The sequence below is a fragment of the Gadus chalcogrammus genome, chromosome 10 (genome assembly GCF_026213295.1).
Source record: "Gadus chalcogrammus isolate NIFS_2021 chromosome 10, NIFS_Gcha_1.0, whole genome shotgun sequence".
In the NCBI taxonomy this organism is placed as follows: Eukaryota; Metazoa; Chordata; class Actinopteri; order Gadiformes; family Gadidae; genus Gadus; species Gadus chalcogrammus.
In genome coordinates, this window is record NC_079421.1 from 917,762 (window position 1) to 933,631 (window position 15,870).

The 15,870-nt window shown below is 44.6% G+C and overlaps 1 protein-coding gene across 2 annotated transcripts; it reads right to left on the reverse strand.

Moving 5' to 3' along the window:
* Positions 1-123: 123 nt before the first annotated feature.
* On the reverse strand, positions 124-10,653 carry LOC130390821 (ubiquitin-conjugating enzyme E2 D3-like). 2 transcript variants are annotated; one of them, XM_056600973.1, is made up of 8 exons: positions 10,316-10,653; positions 6,656-6,719; positions 6,370-6,401; positions 6,194-6,271; positions 4,781-4,886; positions 4,374-4,467; positions 3,518-3,568; positions 124-2,566 (listed from the first exon to the last, which is right to left on the reverse strand). In XM_056600973.1, the coding sequence occupies exons 1-7, from the start codon at positions 10,337-10,339 to the stop codon at positions 3,520-3,522; spliced, it is 447 nt and encodes a 148-aa protein (XP_056456948.1). In that variant the 5' UTR covers positions 10,340-10,653; the 3' UTR covers positions 124-2,566; positions 3,518-3,519. The 2 variants fall into 2 exon arrangements, with proteins under 2 accessions (XP_056456948.1, XP_056456949.1); XM_056600974.1 differs by lacking the exon at positions 3,518-3,568 and having other exon boundaries at positions 126-2,566.
* Between the last annotated feature and the right edge of the window lie 5,217 nt (positions 10,654-15,870).

Below are 15,870 nucleotides of genomic sequence, written 5' to 3' on the forward strand. Positions count from 1 at the left end.
GGTCAAGTAGTGTATTTACCCTACCCGACGAAACTCAACACCATGACGCCCTCTGGACCTCACTGCCCTCCCCCACCCCTCTTCAGACTATAGGGTGCAGCTTTTAACTTTTACTGCACAGAAACATGATTCTCTTGTTCCTGATTTAGCTTGTGCTTTGCTGACATTTTCGCAGATTTAGCAACTAAACAACCCTCCAAAATGCAATGCATTTGCGTGTCACTTTGTCACATATAAAATCTGAATTATATGTTCAATCGAAATCCTAAATCTCATTCGTATATCTGAAGCTAAATCTAAATCTAAATCTACATTTTATATCTAAATCAAAATGCTAAATCTGATATCTAAATCCACAAACCATACAAACATACGTCATTTATCGGGAAGGCATCACTTGGATTGGGCAGGAAAGGAAGAAAAGAAACAGTCGACTGATGCGGAAGCAGTGTGAGAATAAGTCGCTACTAATAGTATTTTTACATAAGAGAATCAGCATTTCTGTTGTATGGATTTAGAATTTAGATTGAAGATTTGGATACAAGATTTAGCATTTAGATTTATATATTAAACGTATTTTGATTTAGGATGTACATTTAACATAATTCTTATTTTACATATGGGACAAAGTGACATAGAAGTAGTGCTGCAGTTTGGAGGGGTGTGTATTTTGCAAATCACAGAAAAAAAATGAAAGCTTTAAATCTGGAACAAGTAATGCACGTTTTTCAGCAGCAAAGATGTACAAACAGCCTCCCCATATCAGAAATTCTAACACAGAACTTATATTTGTGGATACTTTTTTGTAGGCTACAAGTCTTCTCAGATCATAGTAATGGGAGCAAATAACTGATAAATGCCTGATATGACTGCCAAGTGACCAGCACCCCAAAACTAAAAAACAGTTGAGTGACAAGAGGCAGCAGAGAGAGGTCATGTTTCCCAAAGCTCCTCTAGGCATTGGAAAAAAACTACTTCATTCATCGTTCAGATCCACTTTATTTTATTCTATTTCGGGATCATAATACTTAAGTTTGTTTCCGTCGTCCTCAATCGCTCGATTCAACAATACATTTTGGCACTTTTTATGACTCCCGGATCAGACCGCAGAAAAAGCCTTGGACTTTCCTATCGTCAACATGCCTCTGTACTCGGATATCTCAGGCACGGAGACTGGGAAATGCACAGACTACACCAAACTGCAACAGACAGTGGCTTTATTTGAAACGAGACTAGCAGCATTAGAAAAATGCAAAGGACTCCTCCAGGATACAGTGCCTATGGCGGAGTTTGCTGAGCTAACTCAGACAAATACACAAGATGATCAAAGCTACACTGTATCCTTCCCGAAGCTGGACAAGAGAGACCAAAAAGGCCAAAAGGCGGGTTCAAAGATCCAGGCTTTTGCACTGAAGCTACATTTCTGTGAGGGACAATGCTGATGCACTGGATCAGGAGTACCGGTCGAGGCTCATGCTGTCATCTTACAAATGAAGGGCGAGGTGCAAGTATAAACCACAGGAAAAGCGGATGTGCAATTTGTTCAACTTTATTGAGAAAAAAAAACATCACATAGCAGAGCTATTAGTTGACCAATCAGCCTTGGAGAGCTTTGAATAAAATGTATTCAGTGCAACAAAAAAAAAAAAAAAGACAGTGTTGAGGATGACGGATAAACTAATGGCTCTCCGATCTAAAAACAAACCCCCCCGGGAGAACAATAAACAAAACAAAAAAAATACAACCAGGAAGCAAAAAGAAAAAAATAAGGGAAAATTTCAACCTTAAAAGCAGACAAGTGTGCCGTTCACCTTGGAGACCATCCTGAGCAGCAGTCACCACTTTGAGCTTCCACATGCATTGCTTTCTTTTTCCATTTTATTTTTTATTTTTTTTAATCATGTTACCCTGCAGGTGGATTTATTTGTCGTATTTAGCAGTTCTCCATTCAAAACAGTCGCCTTTTTGTCTTTTTTCGTTTATATTTTTTTTACAGTTAGGTGTTGATATTATGAACAGCCTTCCGGGCTGGTCTGGTCTAAAGAGAGAGAGAGAGACAGAGAGAGAGAGAGGAAGGGAGAGAGAGAGTAAGAGAGCGAGATCTAGAGATCCAGGGCTGAAATGGCGTTGAGACACCCAGTGTTTGTTTTAAAGCATGGCATGGAGGGGTGAGGGTGGAGTTGGAGTTGACACTGTCTCGTCAGTTCGGAGTGACTGCTCGTTTATGAGGGTGGGAGGGGGGGGGGGCTGTCATTGTTGCGTCTTTTCTTTTTTTAAACAGGTACATGCTCCTGGTACAGCTTGGCTTCTTTAAGGAAGCACAGAAGTGCAGATGAAGGTGTTTCGAAATGCATTTGGCCGCGGGCAGGTGGGGTGAGATCGGGCTGTTCAGGGCAGGGGCACAAATTAAAGATGCATTTTTTAATGAGGGGGTGTGGCCAAATGGGCAAAAAACGAACAGTAATTGACAGTTTATTCCAGCTATGAGGAAGTAGAGGGGGGAGGGGGGGGGACCAGGAATCACATGGCATACTTCTGGGTCCATTCCCGAGCTGTCTTGTTGTACCTGAGGACAGAAAACCACAAAGCTCAGATGTGGTCGAGGAGCATCGGGGAAAATCACTTTCACTATAAAGAGCAACCTGCCAGCTGGCAAAAACGACTGTGGCAATGTGGGCGCAGTATGATGGATCACTTAACCACCCTACTCTGAGGGCCTTACCAACTGGTGGGCTGCTCTGTCAGCATACATCTGAATGGACACTAGCAGGAGTCAGTATAAGGTTTCATTTCTTAATCAACATATTTGGCAGTAAAATAGGGTCCATACCACATCTGAATTACTATTACTTGCGAGATAATGACCAAACGAATCTTGACAATTTGCTAGATCAACAATCAAAATGACGCAGCATAACATTTTTGCTCATCTTAGGAAAGGTGTGGCTGGAATCATGACTTGTAACATTTCAATGTGATACAACAGAGTAATTGGTTCACAATTGGACTTATCCAAGAACTGCTGCCTTTGAGGACATCATAGATCACCCAGCACTAAAATGTTTCCACGAGACAAACAAGGACACAAACAAGGTGCTCTGCAAGTTGCTACTTATAGGCTCCAAACCATGACCACAACACCTCCTTAACTTACAGCAAATACTGAAACGTACAAAAACGGCATTGAGACCATGAGCATGTTTCCCAAACTTGGAGATGCTGGATCCCACCCACCGCTCCAGTATTAGCCCATGCTTCGTGCTCATCGGCACCAGCCAAACACTTCACAAAACCCCAATCACAAGAATATCAAATTAGGAAAAACCAACAAACAAGCATTTAAGTCTTTGAGGACAACATAGCAAGCTCAGCCTCCTAGACGGGCAGGTTTTTGTAAAGCCAGGCCCAGGCAGGTTTTGGTAAAGCCACAACCAGGCTAGATTAGTACAGAGAAGAAGGCTCTCGTCACTGCAGAGGGGTCTGAAACAATCACACAGGGCCGAGCATGGGGCCTTACCCTCACAGCATGGCGTACTTTTCTGTCCACTCTCGGGCCAGTTTATTATACCTGGGGGGAGTGGCGAGCAGGACAGGCTTGAGGGTGACTCTACCGCCCTCTTGTGACTCAAGTGGACATGACCGTTCATAAGTGACCATTTTGTAATAGGGAATGTGGGTCAGGTCATGCCGAGGATTGGTTTACTGTTTTATATTACCCTTCTACATGCACTTCCAGATTTTAGTGAACCCCACTTTCTCTTCAGCCAAAAGATTTTGGTAGCGATTTGTGAAAGGGAGCTAGCTTAACTTTGAACAAACAATAACCAACAAATATCATGTTCTCCCCTCTTATAAAGCCTGCAAATAACATTGCTTCTATGGTGACAACCTTATAAACCTGATATAACCTGATAAAAATCATTCCTCCAAATTTTTGTAATATAGCCATTATTTACACGCCACTTTTTGGAAATTAGATGCACTTTGAAGGACTTCTTCGGCTAGTCCAAATTGGTTTCTTGCTACCACAGTAGCAAAGTGTACATAAACACAATCTGATTACTACAGTGCACGTGAACACACACCTACAACATGAGCATTCCCTGTAAAGCATGCGTTTTCTTTGTTAACTGGCAAGAAGAAAAAATGTGTAAGTTAGTAGCTGCATCGGTAGCTATATGGCCTTTCAAGGTTTGCGTTCATTATGACGATATGGAAACATAAAGCTAAAATAGCCTTTGTTTACAACTGAAACGTAAATTGTAGTCCCATTATTAAGCACAAATCTAGCCTAATAGCAGTCCAATATTTGTGTCTTAGTGCGTTTGTGGGTTTGAGGGGACCCTGCGCCGCATTATGGAGGGAGAACGTACTTGTTGAGGTCTGTCTTGTAGATACGGGCGATCTCTGGCACTAGTGGATCATCAGGGTTGGGGTCACATAACAGAGAACAAATGGACAAAAGGACTGCAAGAGAAGAGAGGCAAACATCCATTAACATCCTAGGACCTATCAATAACTTAACATAAACCACGATTGCACCTAGGGAGGCAACATAAATATCTAAAGGATTGGCCGAATTTCAGGAAGCCCTCAGCTAAATATCGACCACTGGCTTCAGGAACTCGTTAAACCAAGCCCATTTGTTTTTGACATGGTCTTTTCCCCAGCGGTGGTACGGATGAAGTGACTCAAGTTAATAGTGAACAAAATGGCATCTGCATAGGTCGCCTGAACATAGTGTAGAGAAGGTGAGAGAGAAGGGCTGGAGAAGGTTTACCTTTAGAGATAGTTAATGCTGGGGACCACTGGGATCTCAATATATCCAAGCAGATGCTGCCGTTACTGTTTATATTTGGGTGATAAATTCTTGTAGTGAAGGCCACCTGTCAAAGAGAAGGATTTGTAAATTATCAGATTGATTACGGATGAAAAACACACACTAAGAGTAATAATGCAATGTACAAGGGCTCGGTTACCCTTGGTGTCTATGCGCATGTTGTGATCAGATCTCATAGAGGATGCAGCCACACCCAACACTGGAATGTGAACTTAAGCCAGACATGTGATCAGGTCTTGTACCCAGCAATCATTTAAATACGTTCCTGGTATAATGTGGCATGGTTTTAATTGCCTCTTTGGTTATCCAATTGGATATGGCTGGAATGCATCAACACTACACTGAAATCAGATACACACAATGACCCAGACCACCTAGATGTATAAGACTTGTCAACTGGCCCATCAAGTCCTAATGTTAAACTTAGATCACTCTGGGAGCGTGGACACGTACCCCTCCTGCGTTCAGACCACTAAACAAATCAATGGGCTTTGATGGCACCCATTTATTTACGCAGGACTGCTTTTGAGGGAGATTTTGGCCACAATCAGCAGAAACAATCCATATGCGACGTGAATGGCAGCCTCGCACAAATCGTTGGAAACTGCCAAAGCTCCTTCGTTTTCCATCCTAAATAGCTCCTGTGTATTACATCAGTCTACTAGGACTTCCAAAACACTTACACGAAGATGAACTAGCGACTTGGATCCACATTTTGTTACACCGCCGTTAAATCCCGTTTCATGTTGACTTGGCGGTGGGTCATGCCGCTACCACATACCACTTAAAGGTTACTGCGTAAGGAGGTATCGTTGGGGGGAATTCATTGTTTCATACCATCGTACCTCCCTTACATTCCCCCAGGGTGACCGGCATTTGTGTAACAAAAGAATAAAGTGAAGTCTCAGCTGCTGTAGAACCAGTCATTGTAGCGTGTATGACACATTCCAGCCTACAATGTTGTGCAAAATAATCATCTAGCCTACTTCAAACAGTCTTGCTGGGTTTGAATACTAATGGCCCGTAGAACGATGAATAGATAGGAAATGAGCACTCTTCAGCCATATATTCTTGCTGAAGGACTCGATGACACTTGTTGCCGTGGCGGATACCAATACATCGGTGGGCTGAACAAAGGGAATACGTGAGTGGTGGTGGACCACTAGGATACAGGAAGTGACCCATACAAATCAAATACACAACCAGATCTGAGCGGGTGCTCGTCGGGTAGGCGTGCATGAGCCTTTCGCATGAGCCGGTCATGGTGGCCGCTTAGCGCTGACGAGATCTGATCACAAAGGTGTCATGGAACGGTGTGACCGAGCCCCTAGAGACACGACGCAGGAGACCTACCTTGGGTGGTTTAAAAGGATAATCTGTGGGGAAATGAATAGTGAGGAAAAATACTCCGCCCTGGTAGGGACTGTCATTCTGCAGGGGGGAAAGAACAGCAGCAGATCATCAGTCCCCACCTTCAACAGCTCATCAATCTGCACATTGGATACCGGGTTAGTTTAATGTATACTTACAGGCCCCATAATAGTAGCTTGCCAGTGAAACACTTGGGAGAAAAAAGGGAAAAAGTGTACAACCCAATATTATCATTAATAAGAAACTTGGGGCTTGCAATGAACTGATATTACAGTGGGAGTCAAATCATATCAATTGAGTCTTTGATGATTAGCTGTGAAAAGGGCTTGTAAGAACCATGACTTTGTTATATAAATGGATCAATCGATACAACTGCTCTTGTACTTATTTATGCTGTCACCATTGATTTGTATTGTGTGACTTAGAAAAGTAATGTGGACTTACAGTCATCCCCCACTGGGCCTGCAGAGCACTGCGCAGGAGGGTCTCTGGACAGATCACTGAGCTCCTGGAGGACAGGAAACACAGACACACCGTCAACCAATGCACGTCACCGTCAGGTGCAACAAAGGCACCTGAAACAATATTCTTATAGCATCACAACTTCATACGCACAAAATCAAAGACTCTTCACACACACACATACTACAGTGGGGCAAGGGATCATATGAAGAATGGCAGAAGAGTGAAAAATCTTGATCAACTCGTTCATCACCGCAGAACATTCCAGACTACGGATGTTAATGATTTATCACTAAAGAATTTTACCTATTAAACATGCCACCCAACATGGTACGTTCAAGGTAACAATCCATAAAAAATGGGTTAGCAAAAGCAGTGATTGCGCCCCATTTGACAGTTTCTTTGGCAGCCCCATTTTGTGAATAAGGACATGCAGACAAAAACAGCCTTTTTGAGCGAGAGGCTTGTTTTTTTATTCTGTTTGTCTGTGCTACAAGATTTAATATTATACTTACCAAATGGGGTGCTGGAATTGTTTGAATAAAACTTAAACTGAGAAAAAGGCATACGTTTTTTTGTATCTCAATCATTAAATCGATAATTGAATTGTAAATGCTAAATATGCCGTCCTATTCCAGACCAGAGAACACTAGATCACTGAACTGTCTATCACAGCCTCGTCAGCGCGGGCTGCCTCCAGTCCACCAACATGTGCTGCACATCAAACCAACAATTCAGGACCTCAAACCATACATTTTTCTAAACAATAGAACAGAAGTAGAAGGATCCAGAACGTTCTGAATGACTATTTTCCAAGGGCCCCCTGTATGACCAGGAGTGATGTCGATCGGCCAGTACTGCACACCTCAAAAACTATAGATGGACTACAGGTCTGGGTGGACACTGCCACGGCTCACCGTTCACAGCCTTGGTAAGGCTCACACGGACATTATCTAGCATGGCCTTATGTTAAGGCCGCCCTTTGTCACCAGGACTGCGACATGCAAAGCCGGTAGCTATTCAAATAGGAAACAAAATGGTTTCCAGAGTCTCCATGTAACGCGACCAAAACAACGACAGCAAGGTGCAACGCCTTCATCACAGACCGACGGTTTGTGATAAATGCAAGACTAACCTGTTTAGTCTTACACTCAAATCAAAGATGACTTTCTTGGTGTTGGACATGCCTTTTTGGATGACATTTTCTTTAAAGTATTGCCTATGCTGTTTCAGGGGGAAGGAGGAAAGCTCTATATTATTGCAATAACCCTTTCCATCACACAGACCTTACATCCAAGAAAGAGGAAAATATGGTAGACCAGATGAGCTGATTTCTCAAGGCTGATTTCTATCAAGGCTGAGAGGATGGACATTGAGGGTTTACAACGTATCCTGAGAAAAGCTTTGCCAGAGATGTATCAATAGAGTTACACATACGCAAAGCAGGCTTTCTCAGATGTGCTGTACAAACAGCATATCATGGATAGTCAGATGAATTCTTTACGCAAATCCATAAACACAGCAAAAGGACACCCAGTGTCCGATATTGGCATCCTATCCACCATCAGCCTCAAATATGAAAACAAGCACACATTCTACGATATGTTGCTACACGACACCAGTAGAGCGTCCACATCCATGGAACCATGCTACTATGTCCGCAGCAACGCAACCACTAAATCATATCTCGTAGTAGCTGCTTTCTTGTGGCCGTTTAGTCTGTGTGGCTAGGTACAATATGTATCGTCTTGTTTAATCGTGTAATGCCATCACATTATACAATCTAGGGGAATTTTATGGTCTGTGTTGACCCTCCACAAACTGTTGATAGTGGCACTCCCTGCCCTCCGCTGGCCAGAGCAACACAATGCAACCAATTATGTGACATTACATGTGACAATGACGATGCATTTTTGGTAGCCGCAAAGTAAAATGTAGGCAACTAAAATTAATTAATCCTATTTCAAGTGACTAACATTTTGGAAGTGCTTTAAAATGGATGCTGCCAATTCAATAATTCTAACTCAACACCTAGATCAGATAAAGTTAGTCGATTCCCTCCCAATACTAAATTAATAAAACCTATTTTTGTTCCGATGATGGACTTTGGCAGTCTCTTACCCGGAAATCAGACAATGTCGGATTCCAAGTCACACATTAAAATGCCCGAGAACCAAGATGAACTCAACCACAACTGTTGAAAACCCTCCGCCAAAAACCTAGAGATTGGTCTTTAAGCAACAAGTGAAACGGTTACGTTTGCAGAACAGAACCTCGCTTCCTCCTTGTATCAGTTCAACGACTTACGATACTGCACAAAGGAAAAATAACCTGAAACAAGTCAAACAAGTTGGACCATCATGTAGACAATGATAACAGCCAATGTTTGTTGGTGTCGTCAGGGAATGAGAGGGACGAAACTCTGGTTACCTTAAGAGATACCGTCCTCCAAATACATCTGGCTTATACAGGAATAACGCCACATAACATATACCTCCATTTTTCTTGCAGGAGTCAGGACCAGAACTAAGAAGTGATTTAAACACACTCAGTGGAGGGCAACCACATTTAGTGTTTCAGTCTTTTACAAATATAAGAAAAAGAAAGAAATGCAAATTAAATCAAATACTCCACGGGATTAAGATGGGAGTTATACCATGGAGCAGGTGAGTAAGTAGCTCTGTCCTGTATTTAAATCTTTGCAAACGACCCTCCCTCAAATCATCTTAAGGAGTCGTTTCAGTACATTCAATGACCACGTGACGTAACAAGTAATAATGAAAAATGAAACGCATAAAACTTGCGTAGTTTTGGCTCCCTGGAACATTGTAAATATGCAGGCATTAATGTGGAGGGCTATTTTTACCCCACAGGCATATTGGGGAAGGGAGAAGAGGCCGAACAGGACAGAAGACACTTGCCATGCCAGGGTTTGGATTTCAGTCTCCAGAAACCCCAAATGAAAGTTGTGTGTTGGTATGTGACAGTCTTTCTGCTGTCATATCGCATTTCTGCTATAGCTTCAGTTAGAACTGAAAAAAGGGCAGGCATAAACACGGGCCCGGTGTTTCTGGGATGTGGTCTGTGCGACCTGTGTAATGCGTCGACCTCCACTGCATTACAGAAGGGAAAGTGAAACATCAAAAGTAGACATAGATTATTAATAGAAAGATGGTTTACTGGATGCCAACTCAAACGATGCCGTGTAGGCAGGGAAAAGCGAGATAGGGTTCTGTGATAATCAGAAGACGTGTAGGGATCCACACAGGGCCTTGACGGTGAGGTCAGTAAAGTGGACTATTGTGTGGGATGAAGCGCTGCAGTGGCCGCGCCGTAATGACTTCAGAATTACATTAACACACCATCTCAACACATACTACCGTGACAACGCGACTGGACGCTACCGTTGTGTATTAATGCCGTGTCTACGGTCCACCTAGATTCATTTATAATTATTACAAAAATTTGGTCGGAATGATGCAAGGCTAACTAGGCTAGTGTTAGCTCCAGCACAGCGTTGACGAATGATATAGCGGCCGCAAATCCTGGTTTTAGCACATAAATGAATCAACAAGTGCGTATTGTGTTTTGGATGAAGAGGTGTAAATGTGTTAGGGTAAAAACAAACAAACACCACGTTACCTTATTAATTCGTTTTAAAGCCATTGTGTGTGTGTGAAGGGACCGAGTGTCGAGGAGGAAGAGGGTAGGCCAGCTAGGTAATGCTAACTAGCTAGCATCTAGGACTCGGCTGGCGTTCTGCGGCTCACTGGATACGATGATTGCAAATAAATAGAAGTCACGTTTGAATCCGATTTCCCCTTTGCTCTGTGTACACTCAGCTGTCGCGTCGACGTGAACAAGATTAGCTTTCCAGCAACACCCAACCCCTGCTGTTCAGACAACAGAGCAGCGCAAACAACTCAAAATGTCTTCCGTAGCGGAACATACACCCGTGCTTATTCAGGGGTAGTCCATAGGCCCAAGGATCCGAGCGCATAGTGGGCGGTCCCTCGATCAGTGAATGTCCAATCATTAGTCGAGACGTACAATAGGGACAGTATCTCATTGGTCAGGAACGGCGATAGGTAACGCCTGCTGTACGTTCGGACCCTTGGAGCTTGAAAACTACAGCCTCTGAGCCAAATAACGTCAGTTAGTCCGCCACCGGCGCAATGTGTGCAATCTCAGTAGCCTGATAGCACCCATTACATGCCGATATAACTATTTTTAGGAACGTTTACTGATATTTATCGGTGGCAGTCTTAATTGGCGTTGATAGACCCGGGCTTCGAATAATAAGTATCCTGCCCCGATCCGAATTTATTTTATTACTATTTTTGGATTAGTTATTGTTATAATTTTATAATGAGTCAAACGTATTATTTTCTATAAGAAATAGCTAAGTAAAGACCTAGTATTTAGAGAGAAAAAATAAATAAATAATATCTAAAAATATTAAACAGAATAAATGGCTAAAAGAAAGTCACCCACCCTCCTTCCTTATCATATTGGTTTCTTCCAAAAGTTGCAGGATGAAACCGGTTCCCAACACACAGCAGGTGAAACCACACTCAGCGCATCAATGCTAGAGGGGAGATGTAACGCTACAGCTTAACGGTGTGTTGCTTAAGTTGTCAGTAAAGCATCAATACTTATTTCAAACGTGTGGAAATGTATTGTAATCACACAATTAATTGCATTCGAGAAACATAGGCATTCTTTGTTTTGCAAGATAGATGGTTAGGACCATTTCAAGTTATTAGCCATCCCTAAATCAGTTGTTTACCCTTCTGTCTTGTTAGCTGGTGGAGACATATATGGCCTAGCCTCCTATAAAATGAGAGCTGTATGAATCTCATGGCTGTAATAGTTCTTCCCACTACTTCTACAGGTCTGCCAAACCATAGAACCAAATACCAAACCCTAAAACATGACCCTGAAGGTGGCTACACACCGGCGCAGCTTTTACGCGGATCAATTGCCGCCCCTAGCGCCAATAGGAAGCGGCTCGCTGCAGCACCGTCGTCATTGTGTTTGAATGTTTGAGTGGTGAGAGCCGCACTGACAGGACAAAGTCAAAGTATCAAAACCTATCAATCCATCATCCAGTCATACATAAGTATGCCTGCTTATATAGGTCATCCCTGAAGCAGTGTTTCTCACAGAATGTTGAGGAACTGTGGAGGGAACCCCAGTCCTTAGGGGGTCCCGGGTTGGCTCCCCCTGAAGAAAGTTTGGTACCTTTGAACCTAGAATGCATCAATCTGGTGCACTTTGAGAGGAACATTATGACTTGTGTGACTGTGTACTATTTTCTATCAACCATGACGCAAAAAACCATCCATGGCATTGCTGTGTGCCGTATTCAAGAGAGGCTTGACAGACTGGCCCAGCAGCAGGGCCGTAGCACCAAATTCTGGGCCCTGTATACAAGAGGTACTGATGGGCCTGATGGGGGGGGGGGGGTGGAAGAGCATTTGTTGAAGGGGGGGGGGTGGACAATTGTTGAGGGGGGGAGAGCAATTGTTGACCGGGGACAGAGAACAATTGGCGGGGATGGTAAAAAATTCTACAGACTTAATTTTTTTTTTATTCCTAAAAATATTCCTATCTTGCCCCCCCCCCACTCTGTACCTTATCCCCAGTCCTGTCCCCCCGCCCAGCAGTCTGTACCTTATCCCCAGTCCAGTCCCCCCCCCGCAGTCTGTACCTTATCCCCAGTCCTGTCCCCCCGCCCAGCAGTCTGTACCTTATCCCCAGTCCTGTCCCCCCGCCCAGCAGTCTGTACCTTATCCCCAGTCCTGTCCCCCCCCCAGCAGTCTGTACCTTATCCCCAGTCCTGTCCCCCCGCCCAGCAGTCTGTACCTTATCCCCAGTCCTGTCCCCCCCCCAGCAGTCTGTACCTTATCCCCAGTCCTGTCCCCCCGCCCAGCAGTCTGTACCTTATCCCCAGTCCTGTCCCCCCCCCCAGCAGTCTGTTCCTTATCCCCAGTCCTGTCCCCCCCGCCCAGCAGTCTGTACCTTATCCCCAGTCCTGTCCCCCCGCCCAGCAGTCTGTTCCTTATCCCCAGTCCTGTCCCCCCCCCCAGCAGTCTGTTCAGGGTAATGTTTTTGGGTCCTTCAGTGAGTCCTTTTTTCATTTATGTCAATTTGTTTACACTTCTGAGTGTATGCACAAATGTTTAAATAAAACATATTTTGCATAAGGCATGACGTTTTTGTGGGTGATTGGCATTCCAGACAAATAACAGTTTCATGGCTAGTGTTGATAAGGTGGCCTTTGTTTAACAATGTTCACTGTTGTTAACCCTGATTTCAAATAAGAATTCTCCAATGGCTTTTTAGTGCAAACCATTGGCCCAAAGGCTATTACGAAGGTAACTACTTGAGCACTAGTTAAAGCACAAATTTGACAAAAATAACTTATTGAGTTGAAATCATTTGTTGACAGCTTGGTCCCCCCCAGTTCAAAATCCCACCTGCGCCACGTGGGAAATAATGGGGGCGGTTGGTTTGACGGGCGTCGTTCGGCGCCGGTGTGATTTGGTCTTAATACTCCAATAATGTCTTGCTGCAGCCTGTAGGACATGGACATCCACATCTAAGTCCTACGTCATAACACTACCGGACGATGCTGAGGATGTTCTATGAGTCTGTTGTAGCCAGTGCAGTCTTCTTCGCTGTCACATGCTGGGGCAGTGGGATGAAGGTTGCAGACACCAACAGACTGGACAAACTGATCAGGAAGGCCGGTGATGTTGTGGGGAGGAACTGGACACCCTGACGACCGTGGCAGAGAGGAGGATGCTGTCCAGGCTTCAGTCCATCTTGGACATTGTCTCACACCCTCTCTACGACACACTGGCCCAGCAGAGGAGCACCTTCAGCAGAAGATTCCTCTCACCCAGAGGCACCACAGAGCGCCACAGGAAATCATTCCTGCCTGTGGCCATTAAACTTTACAACGCCTCCCTTAGTTTCTCTATCTTTGCTGTTTAAATCTAACAGTAGTCTATGAGTAATATATCGGCGGTAACCACTTGGGTTGCGAAATTGCATTCCGTGGTATTGGATGTGTTTTAATAAAACGCATCCAATACCACGGAATGCAGCTGGTGACGCCACTGAGGCTATAGTAGGCTAACGATGCTCTTAGCGAGTACCCTACCCCTGGAGTCCTCGTTAGCTACGAGTGTTTTCACGTCGTCCGTTACCAACGATGCTTTCGGGAAACAGTGTGAAAACTGTACGATGCTCATACGACGCACTTCATGATCCACTTGCTAACGATGCTTTCGGGAAACGGGGCCCAGGGCAGAGCGATCGAGAAAGCAGAATAAATGGCTTGAATTAATGATCTTCTTGCGGGGTGCTACAGGAACAGGACGTCTCATTAATATAGGGTGATATCAGGTAAAATGGGCCATTTAAGGTTTCGGGGTCCCAGCCCCTCTGGAATTTTAGGGCCAATGACTGCAAAGGATTTCAAACTGTTGCCATAACTGTGCTTGACAAGTAGCCTAACAGATGATTTGATTGGTTTATGGTTGCTATAGTGGGCGGGGCAATACTTCAAATCTAGACGGCACCAGAAAGCTGCATGGTAAGTAGCCTGGCATACCAAATCGAACTGAACTATTATAAGGATGATCCATCTATTAAAAACAAAAACAACAATATATGTCTTTATGCACCATCAGAAATAATGCTGTTAGTTTGGTATATGAACATATTTTTGGGAAAAATGGATGTTTATCTTGGCGGCCCAATTGACCTTAACCCACTGAGATAAAATGGGCCACATGATTTCAGCTAAAATGGCCCATCCTCTGTGTCACTCACATACACACATGTGTATCACATTTGGTTAAACTAAAACCTGTATGTTGATTGTCACGTGAAATTAGCGCAACTCAAAGTAGGCTAGCTTCCTATGTAGTGAACTACTTTTGCTGTGTTTGTGTAACTTAGCTTGTTACATATGACTGGGTGGTAGCTTTTGTGTGGTGGAGCTTTATTTGTGGCAGAGTAGGCTAACTGATATCTTAGCTCATGTATGTATACAAATGTGTGTGTGTGTGTACGTACGTGCATACACACACACCCATGCACAGACACGCACCCACACACGACCAACACACGCACAGGTTGCACACACACGCAACCACACACACATGTGCACACAAACACACACACACACACCATGACCCCCCACCAATAATAATGATTGTAGATATTTTATTTACAGTGAGTATGGCAAACGAGAAGGAGGCGAGAGGAGACGAGAGAGGGAGAAGGAAAGAGAGAGGAAGTGAGAGGAGGAGGAAGGATAAGAGAGGAAACAAGCAGAGGAGACAGAAAGGGAGAAAGGAGGTGAGGAGAAAGGAGTGCAGAGGAAATGAGAGGAGGAGCTAATGAGAGGGTACAAAGATAAAACAGGGAGGAGAAGGAAGGCCAAACTACAATCTGTGGAAAGAGGAGAGGGTGAAGGGTGCCTTAGAAGAATACAGGGAGGGAGTAAAGAAAGGAATCAGAGTGAGTGTGCACCTGTTATCACGAGCATGGGGTGTGCCGCGACCCCCACTGCAAAGAAGCATCAGTGGAAAGGTGGCTGGCAGTGAACATGTGTCAGGGCGGAAGCCCTACCTTCCAGAGGAGGCGGAAAGGGAGCTTCCTAAGGATGACCCCATGCCCCACCTGCTCCTCCTGGACGGCCACAGTAGCCACGTCTATAACCTGGAGTTTATCAAGCTACTGAAGAGCAAGAATGTGCACATCATGTGCTACCCTTCCCCACAACCCATGCGCTGCAACCGGCACACAAGGCCCTCTTCAGGAGTCTGAAACACCACTGGGACCAGGAAGGGAGGAGGTGGAGGAGGATGATGGCTGGACAGACGCTGTTAAGGATGGGATTCTTTCCGGTGTTCAGCAGGGCTTGGGCAAAGGCTGCCACTGTTGAAAACGCCCAGGCAGGGTTCCGGGGGACAGGGATGTTCCCTCTCAATAGAGATGTTCTCCCTGAGACTGCGTTTGCCCCCAGCAAGACCACCGAAAGAGTGCTACCACCCACTCTACCATCCCTGCACACTAGGCCGCAGTGTCTCTTATCCCCGCCCACAAGACCACCGCCTCTCCCACCCCTACCCACTGAACCACGGTCGCACCTGCCGACCCTGACCCACTCTGCCCAC

What these genes read in the sequence shown, in the direction of transcription:
- LOC130390821 (XM_056600973.1), bottom strand. Translation starts at nt 10,339, where the DNA reads ATGGCTTTAAAACGAATTAATAAG. An exon ending in CTTTAAAACGAATTAATAAG is followed by an intron (nt 6,720 to 10,315) that starts GTAACGTGGTGT and finishes CCTGTCCTCCAG; the next exon opens with GAGCTCAGTGATCTGTCCAG. An exon ending in AAGCTACTATTATGGGGCCT is followed by an intron (nt 6,272 to 6,369) that starts GTAAGTATACAT and finishes TCCCCCCTGCAG; the next exon opens with AATGACAGTCCCTACCAGGG.